This window comes from Cyprinus carpio, chromosome B17 (assembly GCF_018340385.1).
Source record: "Cyprinus carpio isolate SPL01 chromosome B17, ASM1834038v1, whole genome shotgun sequence".
Lineage (NCBI taxonomy): Eukaryota > Metazoa > Chordata > Actinopteri > Cypriniformes > Cyprinidae > Cyprinus > Cyprinus carpio.
In genome coordinates this window covers 4707173-4726640 of record NC_056613.1, presented here as the reverse complement: position 1 = coordinate 4726640, position 19468 = coordinate 4707173, and the positions used below count along the sequence as shown (strand labels likewise).

The 19468-nt window shown below is 36.8% G+C and overlaps 1 protein-coding gene across 1 annotated transcript in view; it reads right to left on the bottom strand.

Moving 5' to 3' along the window:
* Positions 1 to 19468, bottom strand: part of LOC109108051 (kinesin-like protein KIF26B) — a 92205-nt gene that overhangs the window by 55836 nt on the left and 16901 nt on the right. The window contains exon 3 of the mRNA XM_042743279.1: positions 4139 to 4756. Coding sequence (XP_042599213.1) covers positions 4139 to 4756 — 618 coding nt within the window. The remainder of the gene's footprint in view (positions 1 to 4138; positions 4757 to 19468) is intronic.

Here is a 19468-nt window from a genome sequence, read left to right as displayed (position 1 = left end):
CTGTGTGTGGCACACAAACTGTTTTTATAACAAGGTCCTGCATCCAGGGTAATTGTCACTATCGGAGTGACTCTCCAATGCAAGCTTAACGGCTTCCTGTGCACAAAAACCAGCCCTCTGGGCAATGAAAAAGAGCGTGGGTGGGGGGTGTAGATACAGAAAATAAAACACATCTTAGCCAAAGTAAACAGAAGTGAAAAGCAGAGGAGTCACAAAAGACTCATTGAGATGGAGAGGGAGATACAGAGCTCAGCTCAAGGAGGAGAGGAACAGACAGAACAAGGGAGAGCTGAGAGACGTGTGTCTAAAGGAAGACGTGATTAGAGTGAGGTGAAGGGTGTGTCCCATCTACAGCCTAAATGACTTCCTTGTTCCACCATGCTATTTAACAACTGGCACAATCAAGATTAGACCCACCAAACTCTGACCATGAGAATCTTGTGGGACCAAATCAAACACTCTGTAACACACATTCAAGACCAAATTCTCAGACAAAATGCTAGCCTTTTAAGGAATAATTCACCCCCAAATGAAAATTCTGTCTTAATTCGCTCATTATTTATTTTGTCATTAAATAATAATAAAATATATAAAAAGTAAAAGTACAAAAATAAGTAAATAAAATGCATGTGTACATTTATAAAGCATAGAAAGATATAAATACAAAATATTAAACTGTTATAATATTTATACAATTATTATTATTAATATAAAATTATTATACATGCTTACGTAATAAATAAATATATGCCACAAAAGAAAGATTTTGAAAGGAACTTTACAGATTATATAACAACAGGCTCCAAAAAAATAAAATGATAAAAGTATCACATAATTCAGAAAGTCATTTTTTCACTGCTAACGTTAACTCGAGAGCAGCTTGCAAATCAAATATAGCATTATGGAGCGAGTTTGATGTCAGTAATATCAAACGTCCATTGTTCTCAAGCATCTCTAAGCAAAATATCATAATGTCAAACCCAGTTAGTAAATAATGACAGATTTCTCTCTCTCTCTCTCTCTCTCTCTCTCTCTTTCTCTCTATCTCTCTCTCTCTCTCTCTTTTTTTTTTTTTTTTTTTTTTTTGCTTAAAGTATTCCTTTGAATTTTTAGATGTGCCTGTGTTCAATTACAGTGAACTTCCTTTCAAAGACTTGAATATGTGTTATTATAAAATGGATAGATTCTGACTCAACGAGTCAAGGACATTCAAGGACGTTGTCAAATGCAGATAAACCTGGACCACATTTTCTATATTATGTAATGACTTATTGCTTTAACACTTTCAAATGCTTTGAAATAAAAAGTTTACTTCTGATTTATTCAAGATGTCAACATTTCAGAGTAGTGTTTTGTCTGATAGCCAGATTAAAATCAACCTGTTCTGGTTTTCTCATTCTCTCTCAAAAACACATGCACTAACACAATCCACCTGTCTGTGGATTCAATATAAAAGACTATTGTTCATGTAAACCACCACCAGAGCTTCCAAAATATCCCCTCCAGGTTGACAAGAAAAAAAAAGTAAAACCACACTTGGTCCAGATTATTGGTCTTCTATATGAAGAATAAGTGAGTTGAGGGCTATGTATGACAACAAATATCATGTTTCTGTACCAAATAACATCTGATCAAAATATGCTTAGTAATATGTTCTTTGTATAAATGTAATCATTGGAAATGTCCTATGGTATGACATCATGTTATTATTTTCATTCCTTTATGGTTTCCCTAATTAAAATCAGCAGTTACTGCAAAGCTTCACCTTGAATCTATGCATTCTGAGCAGAAGCAAATGTTTGAAACAAATCCTGCAGATGTTTGCATGTGTGGAAGGTCTCATTGAGAAACAGACTTAAAAATTATGCACAACTCCCTGAAGCAGAGCCGTACAACAACATACTCCACATTAAATATGCATGACAGATACAGTATCTGTTTCTCCAAAGAAATCCCATAATGCATTAGGTGTCATTTCAATACTAAAACATATTTACAAACATCTACTGTATATACACTACTTATAAACCCTATAATTCTTCTCATTGTCAGATGAATCCCACACCTCTTACGAGATCATACACAGGTCAAACTCATGACCTGTAACTGTAACTAGTTAGTTAGATCATTCTCATACAAAAGTTTCTTTGTCTCAAGACCCAAGTTCAGTGAAAGGACACATTTGCAAAACATTCCTCTAAATCTACATGGAATTTTAAAGACTTAATTTTTTTAAATTGAATCAAGGAACATTTACCCATTCAGCCACTTAAATGAAATCAGATCAAAGCATCGATATCCAAACACAGCCACCTGCACATTCCTTAAGAGATTCCTGTTTATGTCTACCTATAAACAGCCTGTGTTCACACTTGATTCAAAATGGTTTTGAGACTCTACTGAATTCTCACTGGGAACCATTTAAGTGCATATTCCTCTTGTGCCCCATGATTGTGCCTGAAATAAATAAAAAATAGTAAATGGCCCATAGCTATGCTCATGATTCAAATGCAGTTGCAGCCTCTAAAAAAGGTTGCTGCTTTCAGAGGGGAAAAAAACTGCATGCATCTTTAAATAGTTAATACATTACAAGCTCATTGCAACAGGATTCAATATGCAGATGCAACCAAATGTTGTATTTATATATAATGCTTTATATGTATGTAAGTAATTCTATAATATAAGGTATTGGAAGGAATTATTTAACTTAAAATACCACATTAAGAATGTGTTATTTCTATATGCACTATTTTGAGTAACCAATTATATGATATATGCATTTTTTGTATTCTATTTAATATTGTATATGCACTACAATATGTTATATTTACCCAAATATATTAATCATATGCAAAACCCATAGACAAAGTGAAGTGAACTTAAACAGATATACTCAAACTGAGTATGTAGGGATTAGTGAACACTACATAGGGACCCTGTAAATTGGAACGCAGCCCAAGAAACATTGATCATCCTGACACATCATTCAATTTTTAAGGTAACAATACTATATGCACCTCTTTATACGGTTGGATTTATTTTATAAGATTCAGATCTCCACAGAGCAGCTGATTCTATGCTATTCAACATTCCTTTGTACTTAATTGAGTCTAAAACAGCTGACGCTCCCTGATAAGCCACTGCGACTCCAGAGAAGACATCTCTCTGATGAGATCTAATCAACCTGCTGTGACTTAATTCACTTAGACTTTACTAAATAGACTCCTGAGTGCCTCAGTTCAGTTTGCGGCAAGTTCTATTCCTATTAAGAGTGAAGACTGACAACATACGCCAAGACTGTATTATCCCTCTTAAAACAAAATCTCTCATTTGGACCTTATTCAAATGCTCGCTCAAATATGACATGTTGACTCTTGCGGGTAGAAATGCACTAACCTTGGATCTCAGAGTGAAATAACTAGGAATTAGGTCTCAAGTTGACTGATTGTCACTCACCTGCCTGCCAGAAATGAATTATTTGCTCTCCAGTGATATAATCTAGATACCATCCCATTACAGAGAGGGGAGAAACTAAATAAACTAGCCTTCCAAGGTTTCTCCGTCTCTGCAAACACAGTAGACCAAAAGAACTAGGCTTTTGTCCAAACAAATGAATCAAATTGATTCTTTCGAGGGTTCCCTCGACACCATGCAGTCTATATAAAATGTAATTCCTTCCGCCCGATACATTACCAATGCACATTAGGCCCAGAGGGTCTCCCAAAGGACTGTATCATCAGATTACAACATTAACCACAATGTGCAAACAACACCTCATTACATCAGGTGGCACTTCTCCCCAAAGGAGCGTTCCAACCCTCCAACCATGAATTAAAAAATGATGGTTTTGTTCCAAAAAAAACTAATAAGCTGTCTTGAAGTCTCCTTTTAGGCAGCATCCTAACTGAACCTCATTTAGATAGATAGATAGATAGATAGATAGATAGATAGATAGATAGATAGATAGATAGATAGATAGATAGATAGATAGATAGATAGATAGATAGATAGATAGATGATAGATAGATAGATAGATAGATAGATAGATAGATAGATAGAGATGCAATACTCTAAAAAACATGAAAATACATAGCAGATAGATTGCTAAATAGATGGATAAGGCTTCACATATGCCTACCTGATAAGGATAAAGTGTGACGCCATTGGCTCTTGACACGTGTCCAGATGTCCAGGTGCCGTCCAGGTACTGGTGAGCTTGGAGTGCAACAGAACTCAACACAGTTCCATTAGAGTTGCTGGGGCTGCTGGGTAGATGAGGCTGTTGCAGTCCTGTGGACTTTCCTGCATGGCCAGGTGAGTTGTTCTTCTTCTCCACAACATTGCTCACCCCCAGAGTGTTGGGTTTGGATCCGTGTTTGGGGTAGGCTGGGTGGTGGGAGCCGCCGCCGTTGCTCGCATTGGTAGTTGTTGGGGTAGAACTGGATGTGGTGGCAGAAACGGTAGCAGAGGTGGAGGAGGCCGAGGAATGGTTGCCTGTAGGGAGGAAAGCCCAGTCTCGAGGTGGCGTGGGACCCTGGGGGATGCTGCGGGATCCCACCAGGGAGGCCAGGGATGGAGGAGAGCCAGGAGATACATCACACTGCTCCAGACTCAGTACCATGTGGACAGCCTCCTGCTTCAGCTGACTCAGGTGGGTGGCACACACGTCACAGCGACCGTCGCGCTCGTTCCATGCCTTACGTGTGCTGTTGGGCACCTGCAGTTTATCATGGAGCAGCAGGGAGAAGGAGGGATCCTATGAAGAGAGAGGGAACAAAGAGGGAAAATAGAGGATTGTGTCACATGTACTCTTAAAAATTGCCATAGCAGTGCCATGAAGAACCAACAGTTCTTAGAACCATTATTTTAAGATTGAAGAACATGTTAATGATATAAAGAACACCAAAAAGAACCTTTTGTGGAATGGAAAGGTTCTATGGAGGTTCTTCATTGAGCCATAGATGCAAAACCACAGATTGATTGATTTTAAAATGTCCCTATACTGACATTAAAACCACTCATGAAAGGAAACTCAAAAACAAATCTCTTTTTTTCTCTCCGTTGCTTCTCATAGACATCATTGAGATGAAATGGAGACTTTTGCTACTTTTGTCTACAGTTTCTCAGATGTTTCTCCTGAAAAACAGACCATAGCTACATAAAATGTACTGAAATATTCAGATTGTCCTCAGACTCAGAGTCTTTTGCAACTAATTTTAATATAAACACGTATTTTTCATCAAATTTTGCTTTAGATGTTTCATCTAAATTGGATGATTAAATTCTGCCATCATTTACTCATGTGGTTCCAATCCTTTATGACTTACTTTCTTCTGCAAAAAAATCTAAAGAAGATATCTCGAAGAACATATGGAACAAAACAACATTGGACCACATTGATATCTTCTTTTGTTTTCCACACAAGAAAGAAAGTCATAAAGGTTTGAAAATAATTACAGCATTTTCATTTTTGGTTGAACTATCCCTTTAAAATAAATGAATAAAGAAACAAATGACACAAAATAATTTAAGATGCTATCTACATTGTTTTATCTATATTAATCTGTACTCAAACTGTAAGACCAAATTGTTTTATTTTATGTCTATTTTTAATTTTATTTAGTTTTAGGAGGACGTCTTGATTGATGAAACAACTAAGAACTCAATTAAGTCTTCTAAGCAATGAATGAGCAGCCTCTGAGCAACTGAACTTTCCTCTAGACAATCATACACTCCTCCATTGTCTTACCCTAAGCAGTCTAAAACAGACTAAATGAGTCTATCTTCATGGTTAAGTAATTAGATACAGCAATCATTCATTTATCGCCACACAACCATGGAAATTATTTTTAAGACATTCACATGATGTCACCACAGAAAAACGCCTTGAACTTATTACAGGAACAATCCCCCGGAGCATCCTGGGGTTAAGTGCCTTGCTTAAGTTCAAATTGGTTCATGGCGCACTTCCTGCAGGGATCAAGACTGCAAACTTCTGGTTACCAGCCATGAGCCTAAACCACTGCACCAATTAATGACTAATTGAAATCTAAGGATGATAGTATATTCACCAAGCATTAACGATGTGCACATTATTTTTGTATAGTAACTTTATGCAGAATACAATTATAATGCAAATAACACCTTTGTTTTCACGCTTTGTCAGTCTGGATTTGGTCTGCTCTTTATTTTTCCTGTCTTCCAAGTCTTCATTAGCATAAAGCTGCCAATTATCTGGCTTTGGTGCATCATCACACCATGTGCTTGAGCATTCCATGAGCTGAAGATCATAATTATGTTTTGGCACATGCTCACAGGGCAGTGTGAAGATGCAGGAACGATTTTAATTAGATTAATTGAGATACGGGGAATGACGTCATCCTTTCATCACACAAGGGAAGAAACTCACACTTGCAATGACTCAGTGGACACTCAGAAATAAATATAATTAATCTTTCATTCTGTTGCATTCTGCAAGGAAGAATTAAGTGATCTCACAATTTTTATTTGTTTATTTATTTATTTATTTTTATGGCCCAAGTTTATCTCAATTCAAAGTTGGAATTTCATATTATGGAGCTCATCATTATAGCTAGATGGATTCTAATTAGCATCCCCAATGCCTTGACAGATACTTGACTTTTTAACATCTAGACAGTGCTTGTTAGACACTATAGTGGTGCATCGGTCTCCAACTGCAGTAGTCATGGAAAGGTGTTAACGTTAAACAAGCTAGTATACTGTAACAATTAACCTTAAAACTTGGGTTTAGAGGCCACACTCATTTATGCATGCAGACAGGCTGAATTAGAACTGCAGCTAATGGCAATGTGTTGCAGATTTATGATTAACCGCCATGATCTAAGTGTGTTAAGAGTAACAGGATTATCACAGTTTTCTTTGATTATTTTAAAACTTTTCAAAAACAATAGGGCTTGTAATGGATATTTAGACAGATCTGGCCCTTTCTAACGGAGCATGCTGCAAAACTTCTTGTCCAGGCCCTTGTCATTTCTAGGCTGGACTACTGCATTGCTCTTCTGGTTGGACTTCCATCAAGCACTTTCAAACCTCTACAAATGATTCAGAATGCAGCGGCATGACTGGTCTTCAATGAGCCCAAAAGAGCCCATGTTACACCTCTCTTTATCTCACATTGATGCTTGCATATAGAACAGCCACAGGCTCAGCACCCACCTACTTCCACTCACTATTACGAATCTACATTCCCTCCAGTCAAGTCTGAGATCCTCTAGTGAGCAACACCTCATAGTACCTTCACAGAGAGGCTCAAAATCACTTTCCAGAACATTCTCATTCACCATTCCTGGCTGGTGGAATGATCTTCCCACCCCTATCTGGAATGCTGAATCCCTGACAATTTTCAAGCCACAGCTGAAAACTCATTCTTTCGAAGATACTTGACTTCATCCTAAAAAAAAAACTGTCTTTCTCTTTATTTATTCCTTCTCTTTCTAACTAGTACTTATTTGAACAATGCCTAAAACTTGGTATTACGACCACTTCCTGTGTCTGTTTGCCTCTTTAAGAAGAATCGCTTTATGTATTCCCCAATTGTAAGTCGCTTTGGATAAAAGTATCTGCAAAATGACTAAATGTAAATGTAAATGTGTTACTGGTAATTCTTATCATATTATTTTCATTCATTATTATGATCATAAACACATTGGTTTGTAGTGCAAATAGGTTTATTGTTTACTGCACCTTTTTATTCTTCTAGTTTTGGACATATAGCAGCTAATGAATCAGAGGTCTGACACATTCACTGAAAATAGATTACTTCTGCACTGCGAAATAAAGTGGAGAAGACAAATATTAGATGAAAAATATGCCTATTAAGAAAAAATACAGTCAATTTGGATTTCATTTGTTGCTTCCTTGGGCGACATCACATAACTTAACACTTTTCAACCCAGCTGTTATGGCACATTGCATTGAACATGTCTGATAGTGCATTGTGGGTCTCTGACACATCATAGTTGGCGGAGCTGCAGTGGGGCGGAAACACACTGCAATCCATCTGCTCTGGGCTTACGGTGTCCTTACCGCACCTTGTACCTCCCTGTTGGGTCTGGCAGGACCCTCTTGGCTGGGCACAGGGCAGCAGTCCAGCTAATCAAAGCCCTGCACACTATCACAGTCAGTGAAGGAGAGACACTGAAGGTCTGTTCTGATTAAAACCACACATTCCTGCTGTCAGTGTAAATCTAGAGGCCGACTCTCATCTTACACAAGCTGCTTTGTGTATCCCTCCCATCCTCAGCCAGCATCCCCTCTGCCCCATACATTGCACGCGGTGACCTCTGCAGTTAATGCCGCTCTTATAGAGCTAACTAAAGCTAACAGGGTAGAACTGAACCAAAAGGTACAGACCTAAGACATTTATCTCTGACCATGCTGGTGGTTCTGTCATGCAGGTCTGGTCAGTGTCCAGAAAAAGGAAATGCAACCCCACGTAAGGTGCAAACTTTACCCAGAAAGCTTGTCTGCCTCATTTTGCATGCATTCTGGAATGCAACGACTAGTACTGTGGAAAAAGGTCCATGATTCTGTGACAACTTAAAGCAAGACACTACAAGAATCAAATTGATGCAGCCGGTCAATTTTGACTTTGAGCTTCTTTTATTGCACTTTATATGTTTGTACCTGTAGATTTCAATTGCACTGCATATCTAAAGGCTGTTTTCTCAAAAGTATTTTTTTTCCCTCATGCATTGAGCCAGAAATCTCCACTTCAGTAGCACTTAACTTTCCAGTTAGAATTTTAACCAAATTCTAAAGGTTTTTCCAGATGGTTTCATATATCATTTGCCTGTTTTTAAGCAACATTGTATTCCTATAAACATGGTGACAACTGTCATTTTTTCTGGGTGTTGACAGTATTTTTAAATTTATTCAGTGATAAAAAGAGATATACAAAACCCCCGCTGTAAATACCTTTAATATATCAATAAAATGACATGGCTTTATCAAATCTTCAGATTTCTGTTCTGGAAATGTATGCAAATGAATGCATATCACATTTTTTGTATATCCTTTATGAATTCAGTCTAGTGGTGTTTTAATGTCCTGAGTCATCTCATTTGCCTTCACAGTTCATTGGTTTGAGAGTTGATGTAAACACAGTTTGAGACGGGACTGTCACTGATGGTCTGTGATGTGTCAGTGGCAACATTGTGTCTGTCATCTTCAATCTCCCATTAGCTTTTAAACTAACCGCCAAATATATCTGATATACACTACCTTTCAAAAGATTGGTGTCACTTTTTGCTGAAAATTCAGCTTTACATCACAGGAAGAGATTACATTTTAAAATACATTCAAAAACACAATTAATTTGTAATTATCATTTTATAATACTAGTGTTTTTACAGTATTTTTTACTGTAATTCTTTCAAAAATCATACAGACTTTGAACAGGAGTGTACATGAACTATAAATATGATGTGCGCTGTACTTCACTTGTCTATAGGAGCTGTACATGATATATTAGCATGCACAGAAATATTGTTGTAAATATTTGTAGAAGGCAGACAGAAGTGATAGAGAGGTGGTCCCTGAAGAGACCTCTAGGTTTGTTGATGTAGGATAATTGTCAAGTACCCCACTGATACACTGACCCCCACTTCCCTGACCGACAGGAAATGATCACTCATTCACTTGAAGTTCTGTTGGTATAGACACAAAATGTTTATCATAGCTAGTTATCTTTGAAGTTATGTCAAGCTTTGTTATATTAAAAAAAAAAAGAAAAGAAAAGAAAAACATGGTTGGAGGTGATTCGCAGCACTGGAACTTCAGCTTTTTCAACTGCAGTAGCAGAAACCTGCATTTCTGTAATTCATGCAAAGCCACTGCAGATATTTCTTCTTTCAGGGTGGAGACCCAAATACCAAATCCTAAGCCGTGCCACTTCAAGACTTAACCAAAAATAACCAAAAATAGCAGACTTTAACTCAGTTTAACTGTAAAAAAAAGTGACCTCAAATCCTCTTTGAAGGAAAAACAACTTTGACTGATGTTCGAAAAGCTGCCTGTCTCACATTTATGACACATTTTGCTTGGTGAAAACCAATGCCTAACAGGGGAAAAATTAAACAATACTTGTGCTTATCTAAATGGAAAGTGCTGCTTGCAGGCATAACACTTATTAATATGAGAATCTGATTCCAACCAAAATGCGATAATGAGTAAACAGAGGTGTTTAATGTCAAAGAAAAACATGAAATCCAATCGCACTGAGTAGTTTATAGACTTGATATGAATTATGGAGGGCTTGGGTATACATACAAGTGGAATATACTATATATTTATTCTGAATAAATATTTATGAAGCAAATTAAGTGACAAATATAGTGATACAAAGCATGTACACTTGTGGAAAACATCTTTCCGTTTTTTTACCATTTGCACAAATAAGATATTTTGCATTACAGCCTTGCCTGAAGAAAAAATATATATTTTACTGGGGTCACTGAGGTTGTTATCATATTAAAAAATAGTTGCGGAAGAGATGAGCACTTAGTAACCACCATTAGGGTTTCCAAAGGAACCAGATTTTAGTTAGTGAACATGGAAGAGGGCCATGCACTCATTCAAGACACATCCATGCAATATCTATAACATTTTTCAGTTTTTACATTATTACCTACTACAGAAAAAAATAAACTAGGGCTGTCAATAGATGTAAAAAAATTTCATCGCGATTAATCGCACCCTTTTTGTGTGATTAATCACAATTAATCGCACACTTATCATGAAATTATCAAACATCAAAAGAAGCTGGTTTGCTTTATCCAGCCAAGGAAACATATTTTGCATATCATACAGTGGTGGGATGTTTTGACATTACGTTCAGTCTGTATTAACGTTGACAGCCCTAAATTAAATCCTATCTTCTCTCTAGAGCACTATTATTGCACTGAGACTGAGATTACATTGGGAGGACAAACAGAACTAAGGCTAAAGCACTCTAATGGACGCAGCCAGTCATTCTCCAACCAAAAACAGACAGAGTGCATCTGAGAGAGGGGGAAAGAGGCCTCTTAAGACTGCCAGATGGACTGAAGCCCTCTGGTCCAGTGCTCTGCTTTAAAGACACTTGAGATGAGCGCTTCGGAGAAGTGTTGATTGGACAGTCACCATTCATCACGATGGGAACTGGATCCAAGTCTGAAGAAATGGCTCATATTCCTTAGTGTCGAATTAGTTTCGAAAGAGTCTGGATGGTTATTAGGTCCTAATTGGAAGCATTTACTCACTGCCACCGGACTAGTCTCAAGCCACATTCGCCCGCTTTAGAGGACAAAGCAAATGAGCAAAAGTTAGGCCTGCGTCCAGAGCCTCTGGTTTCCTGTTCACTAGTCAATTTCTTATTTCATTAGCAGGAACCAGAGAGAGCAGCAGCCATTATCAGACTGGTTATGAAAACACTGAAGTCATTAATACTGCTAGCAGAAGCCCTGACTGAATCAATTAACCATCGTCTATATGGGCCGTCCCTATGGGACAAACATGGAGAACAAGGGGCAAAAGTCATGAGCTACAAACAGTAGCAGGAACAGAAGATAGACTGTCCTGCTTTCTAAACTGCCACTTTGTGTCTTGAAAATAAATACTCCAAAAGGCGGTGGGGGGACAGTTCTTAAAAGAACCATTTTTTAGTGTAAACAACATTTTAAACAATAGTGTAAACAAACAATTTAAAGAATATTTTGCACAATGGAAAGGTTCCATGGATTCTTCATGGAACCTTTAAAATCTGCAAATGAAGAACCTTTATTTTTAAAAGTGTATGGAAGTCATTAAACGTGAACTAGAAAGAGTTCAATACATCTGATATTGTGTTGCAATCAAAAATATGGGTACAGAATGATCTTGGCTATATTGGCTAACAAACAGAAGGACATTTTGGACTTCACACATCTCTGACAATGTACAAAATGCTGTAGATCTTCTAATGGATTCAGGAGACACATCAGTGATGCAAATCAATGTTGTGCAACATGGTCTGGTTCGCTTACTGATTTTCAATCAACAATTACATGACATCATCTGACTAATGGTATGCTGCTTATATACCCTCTATCTGAGCATATCGGTCAGACAAAAGCCTCTTTCACAGTTGTGCTGGTATTTTAAGACTGATCTCGGATCCTCAAAAGAAATCTTTTTGTGTTTTACAGATGAGAGAAAGTCACACAGGTTTGCCACAAAATGTGGGTGAGAAATGATGACAGAATTTTCATTTTTGGATGAAGTAAGCCTTTAATGAAAGAGGAAGATTAAATTAAAAGTTAGTGGCCTGTTTAACCCTCATTATGTTTGCCTTCGGGGAATGTTAGATGTGATCTTTTGAATAAAAAGGTTTTGAACATTTCCAGATACTAAATTATACTGATCATGTGGTGCATATCAGAGTTATAATTAACTAAATGTTTAACTTATTTTATTTCAGTTCACTTAACTTGCTAACACTTTTTATCTAAATACATCTAAAAAAAAAAACAAAAAAAAAACATGAAATAAATATTAATATTAATTCAAAATATTAATATTATAATAGTGTACAAAAAAACTTAAATAACACTGCGTGCAAACTAATTCATGCTGGTGCGGATGTCATTGCATTATAATTTAAAAAATGATAAATGATTAACTGTTTAGAACTGACCGGTTCTAAACAAAAATAAGTTTAGAATTGACCCAATTAACTCCACACTCCTGAAAACAACCACTGTTCAGCCAACTTTCCTCAGGTGAGTGTATTTGCAAAAGAAACTCAATGATTATGTATGCTGCAAGAAACTAAAGCAAAGATTTGCTCTCATTGCTAGTTTATAGGTTGTAATCATATAAAAGCCCTTAAAAATGTTGGTCTCTGCAGATGTATTTCCTTCATCAAGATCCTGTAAACTATAAACATGTAAAAACCTGGAAAGCGATGTAAGGACAAAGTCAGTTTTTGCAGTACTGATATATATTACCTGATGTTGCTTTTGGCTAATGTGGTGTTCGTTTTGTGAGTGGCTTCATTCATATTGAGGTTTCACTGGTCATTCATTATATTTCCACCTTCCTCTGAGTGTACACAACAAACCTCACAAAGACGCTGTTTAGTTTATCATCCCTAACCAACCTCTTTGCCTTGACAATTATCCTACATCAACAAACCTAGAGGTCTCTTCAGGGACCACCTCTCTATCTGCCCCCACAGAACCCACTCGTGCCTTTGGACCCAAACTGCTGCCAAGCATGCGGATGAGGAGGGACAGACAGACGGCTATTGATAAATGCACACAGTACACTTACAGTCCCGTACACATGCATTTGAGTTTCAGACAGCAGGTTCAGTGTAGGCAGAAAGGTAGACGTGCTGTCAATAACTGTCAAAGTTGAATTCAATCTCAACTGAATGGACAAGTGAAGTTTGAAAGTGCACACAGCATGAAAACCCAATCCAAACAAACCTGATCCGTTTCAACATGAACATCCTGACCAAAAACATGCTCAACACCAATTAGAAGTTGAACTCAAACAGTTCTTTAAAAGTCATTACACTATAATAACTACAGTATATAATAACTATATATCAAATTATTAGTTTTCCTCTGGAACAAAAGTACTAAAGATCTAAATTAGGGTGACAGCATTAAATGACACCATACATTTGAAAAAAATATTATAAAAAGGATAAAATTATATCAAAAATTTTAATATATTTACACTCATACGTTAAATTAAATAAATAAATCTAATAAATAATATAAACTACTTCTAGACATTTTTTAGGCTTATTACTGATGCAACAATACCTATCCAAGTTATAATAAAACACATCTGTTAATTTTGATTCAGCCAAGAGAGTCATAAAATCAACATGGTTCTCGATTGAGATTGAGCAGCCTGTTTTTACACAAATTAGCTAGAAATGGATGCAAGCCAAGGAGTCATCACAAAAGCAAGGGGAAAATCTGTAGTTTCCACTTTCTTAAATGTCCAGTGTTTTCCAAAGCTGAACTGGTTTCATTAAGAGTTGGGTTTTGTGCCATATTTTTATGGAAGTTATTTGTTACAAACTTATTGTGGATGAAATGCTGCACTGAGCCCACACACGATTCCACGTCTGTTCCATCTTTAAGCGAATACATTGACAGCATCTTACAGCTGATAAACAGTTCCATCAGATATATGACTCACATTCTGGTGGTCACTTTTAACATCACCTACTGTACCTTCAGTGTCACATGATCCTCCAGAAATCATTGTAAAATGTTGAATTTATTGATTAATTGATTACTTATTAATGTTTAATACACTTGCGCTGCTTAATATTTCAGTTGAAGCTGCAATCTTTTTTTTTTAGGATTCATTGGTGAATAGAAAGTTCAAAAGAACAGCTTTTATTTCAAATTGAATTAAACATAAGCAGGAGGGTGAAGAACATGTCAGGTTCATGTACTTTTTGATAATCCGCAACAGCCACAAGCTGAACAAAAAAAAAAAAAAATGTCAGTGAATTTAATTACTGACCGACATCTGCTAAACGCTTTAATAATACTGAGGACATTTTACAGTCCAGCTCAAAATTATAACTTAATTTACTAAGGCATGAGGCAGTAAATAACAACATATTTCCACTCTGGTCTCTGTTACTGGCTCAGATTCTGCTCTGTTCCTGGTTGTGTTTCACACGAGAGTGAAATCTCAGCTCTCTAAACCCACAGCAAATCACCTCCACTGCCAAACATTCATGTATGAACTCACTCAAGACCCATCCAAAGGTCTCCGGATGGGCAGCCACAGTCACACAGCATGAGAAACCCCGACATTAATCTCCTCAGCATCACAGAGAATATGGACAGAACAACATGTTTAGAGAGAAGCTCTGCACCCAGGATACTGCATTGTACAGGTTTATTTCTAGGTAATAAATGACAACATGAATTGCTTTTGGAAGAGTTCAAGTTCTATTAACAGGGGTCATATGACGATGCTAAAAAGAACATTATTTTGTGTATTTGGTGCAATACAATGTGTTTATGTGGTTTAAGGTAAAAAAAAAAAAAAAAAAAAAAAAAAAAAAAAACATTATTTTCCATATAATGTACATTATTTTTTCTCCTCTATGCCCCGCCTTTCTGAAACGTGTCAATTTTTACAAAGCTCATCATTCTAAAACAGCAAGGTGTGCTCTGATTGGCCAGCTATCCAGTGCGTTGTGATTGGCCGAATGCCCCTAGCGTGTGACGGAAATGTTATGCCCCTTAACATACTGTGATGCCGTGTGTCCCGGCAGGACGAGACTCTGCTCTGCTCGTGCACATCTCATCATCGGTTCTCTTTTAGCAGTTCAGTCAATGTACTGTTAAGAGTAGCTGAATAACTCAGTTACATGTTAGAGGGAGTGTCAGGCACGTTTATAAACCGAATAACTTAAGTAATTTGTAGATAAGTGTGTGATTTGATGAACTAGTCCGGTTAAATAGAACGATTTGTTCACGATCTGGACATCACTAGATGAGAAAAAAACAATAAAACCAATTACAAACGAGGCATGTGCTGCATCCAGTGGGGACATAATTACTGATTATAATGACTTATACTGTCTTTTTTACGCTTTGTTTATTGCACTGCGTGAACATAAAACCATGTCTGCATTTGTGATCTGAGAAACAACAAACAACAAACCTACTCTACACTGCTCCAAACTCACATTTGAATCATCAGTGGCAAATTATTTCAATATAAAACACGTACTTACAGGCTGTGAGTCAGAAGCACCAGACTGTTGGAATTGCCAAACTTTATAGAAACAGCCTTTGTGCCACAGAAGCATTGTAGGCTACTGGTTCAGGAAACAGTCCTCATCCTCCATAAAATGCGTGGCACACATTTGAATATTTGGATTGAACTGTTCTGGAACAGTGTTGTAACACTGGCAACAGCGAGAATAAAAGTTACACCTTCTTTCTTTACGTGAACATTTGGGCAGTGTTATGCAAATCTTCCCACATCGTGACGTAGACATGTGAGGGCATGTTAGAATGAGCCGTTTTAGGAGGGCATGGTTGACTCTTAACTTTTAGAAAGAATATCTCTTTGGATTTGAAACTTTAGTCTTTGCAACTTTACAGATCTTCTTTATGCACCAAGAGTTTGTAACACTCCAAAGAGAAAGGAAAATTGAAATTGCATCATATGACCCCTTTAAAGAGACACTCATACTTGTGTGCGCATTGCACATGAGTAAGACACACTACCTTTACTGCAATGAAAGCCATAAAGAACACTGAGAAAAGACTGTGTATATTTAGAAAATGTGTGAATGTTGAGGTTTGAAGTTTGTGTAACCACATATATCAACACCAAACACCAATTTGATCTTTTATGACTTTTAAAAAACAATGTATAAAGGTTGAATCAAAACTGAAATTATCATTCTTAAATCAAAATCTTAGTAAACAAATGATCCATTTATTTATTTATTTATTTAATAATTTCAGGCCAATAATTTATGATTAATCTAAAAACAAAATTTCCATACACTTACATATGCAACAAAGATGTTTTACTGCTGTCATCTGATGTCTTCTCATAAATGTTTGCATGATATTTCATATTTCATGCTTCACTGAAAATTAAATTATATCATTTAATAAAGAGTGTAAATTAATTCTCTCATATAAATTAACACATTAACTTTAATGCTTCACATCACACAGTCTGAACTGAAAAACTGTGCAATAGCAGCACATTGTCATGCAAAATAATTAGTGAAATTAATGCAAAATAACTAAATGTTGTTAGCATATATTGCTCAATCATACAAGAATTTACAGAGCTTTCTTAAAGGCACTCTGAGCATCTAAATCAGCATATCTAAACAATATAATCAACAATCTTAAAGGCGTGTCTCAGCCTGTCAATCATTCAACCTTCAACCTATAAACTACAAACTGCATAAGATTTTTAAGATTGAGTGGCGGTGGAAGTTAGCAAAACACTGCTTACAGCAGCTTTAACAAGCATTCAGGACCCTATTAACATATCATTTATTGATAATGTGCAGCCTCACTATCTGAGTGGATGTTTGCTCCAGGGGATTTGTGAACAATTTTATACTGCAGCATACAACTTAAGTGTGGTTTCACCTCTGGTTAGCCTACACAAACCCAGCTGTCCTAGCAAAGAGGATTGTGGTTTAGAGAAAATCACCTCACTTTTGCTGTTGGGATCTACCTGCTGACACGAAGGTCCTCAAAGAGCTCAGAGTGCACATACATACATGTCATTCGGAGTGATTTCCACAAAGCTCCACGTAAGCGCTCATGGGAAAGCACACAAAGAAAGAAAATGTAACTCCATTTAGTTGGCTCACTTATGCCTGGCCAATCTAACTCACTGATTTAGGTCCACTACAGCCACTTAGACATCTTAAACTCCTAAATCTTTAGTCATTTCCATATGAGCCTTGAGCTCATTATTCAGCAGTGATGTCACTTCATTCCCTCATTACTGTGCTGGATGCAGCCAAATTCGGTTGTTTTTAGATGGTTACCTTCATTCTGCAAAAAAGTCTCCTGGTTTGGGCTGCACCGGCCCACATATGAGTAGGTACTAGCAAAGACATTAGATATACCAAGACGGTGCACTCATTTTATTATAAAATAGGAGAAAATGCAACACGCAATATGGTGGAATAAGCTTTGGTTATCATAGAAATAGCCAGTGTATTTCACAGGCAGAATGTCACAGGCAGTTTTTGAGATTTCAGGATTCCCCCATAACAAGTAGATAGGAATTGGTCTTGGATGCCCAAAATATCAACCAGCTCTCAATTTCATGAAAATGAACAAAGGTCTTATGGGTTTGGAACGACAAGAGGATGAGTAATTAATGAAAGAATTTTCATTTTTGGGTGAACTAGCCATTTAAGCACAACTGGTGCAACCTGCTCATTTTTTAAACAGTTTCTGGTGCAGCAAACCTTTTTCAATCACACGACATCAATGAAAAATGGTTGGTGTTCAGATAATGCTAATGTATGCATGAGGACACAGCACATGCCTCATTTGAAGTCTTGACATGTAGATCCATAGCAGTGATTGCTGAGCGTGCATCCTACGGAGAGAAATTGCATGTCATTTATACGCTACACAAGAGGAAAAACCCCAAAGATCCTTTAATAAGATTGGACAGGCTGCAGATGTTTCTCGGCATCAGGTAAATTTTCCGCTCTCATACAATACACCGAAGCCATCAAAAAACGATGCGTTTCAAACCAAATCCATGTCGGCACCCATGATGTTTGTTTGCTTTCAAAATCCAGATTAGGAGCGAGAGATAGATGGAGAGAGGGAAAAACTGAGATCACAATCACTTAGGTCTCCTTTCCACCAAATGCTATCTACCTGCAACTCATTGCCAGAAAACTGCCATAAATCCACGCTTGGCCAGCAGCTCTTTTTGGCCCTGCACCCCTCAGAGGAGGGATGAATAGGAAATTAGAGCTTGCAGCAGCCCAGGGATCTGACACAGGAAATGGAGCTAGTCATAGAGTTCTGCTTTTATCGTCCTGTAATAAGTTCCAGCTGGCTGCACATTGAGGGTGCACCAGTGCAGTATATGAGATCAGTGCACACTATGGAATACACACTCGCCTCTAGTGGGGCTCCAGTAGTACAATCACAGATCAGTTTCGGTTCAGTAATAAGTGTGTTCAATGTGCTTACACTCAAAATTGCATATAAATAAACACTGGATACCATCAAACACATTGGAGCTGGTAAAAAAAAACAGTTTGATGATTAATAATTGCAATCTTCATTTGAATGATCTTTATATTGATTCTTAAAATCCTACGTAAAACAGATCTATTTCCAGTATTTCCTGCATTGGTTTTCAGAGGTGGTGCATGAACAAAGGCATGCACGTAACTGAATCTACCACCTTTTATTTTACGAAGATAAAAAGACTGTGAACTGTGAAATATTGTCTTTCTATTGAGTTATCCTCACTGGGTGTACACACAATCATATACAGCCTAACCAGTGTAAAATGATTCACAACGATTCAAGTTCCTTTAGTGAATCAAAAAAATAGTGCAAACAGTGTGGTCTGATTCATAAACAAAGGACTCTTTTCTTTTTTTTTCTTTTTTATTAATGATTTTTTTATGTTTGGTCAACCGTTCAAAAAACAAACAAAAAAAGAAGTTACTGTTTGAATCTGTCTGATGGGTCCTATCAATATCAAATAGTCATCAGTGATATAATATTTTTTTTTAAAATAATGAATATGTAACTTATGTATATTTTGCAAAATGGACATAAAATATAAAATAAATGTAAAAAAAATAAATTGGCCTTATAAATCAAATAATGAAATTTTTATTTATATCCAACCCTAAAAAAAGATAAAATTTAAGAAAAAAAAAGAAAAAAAA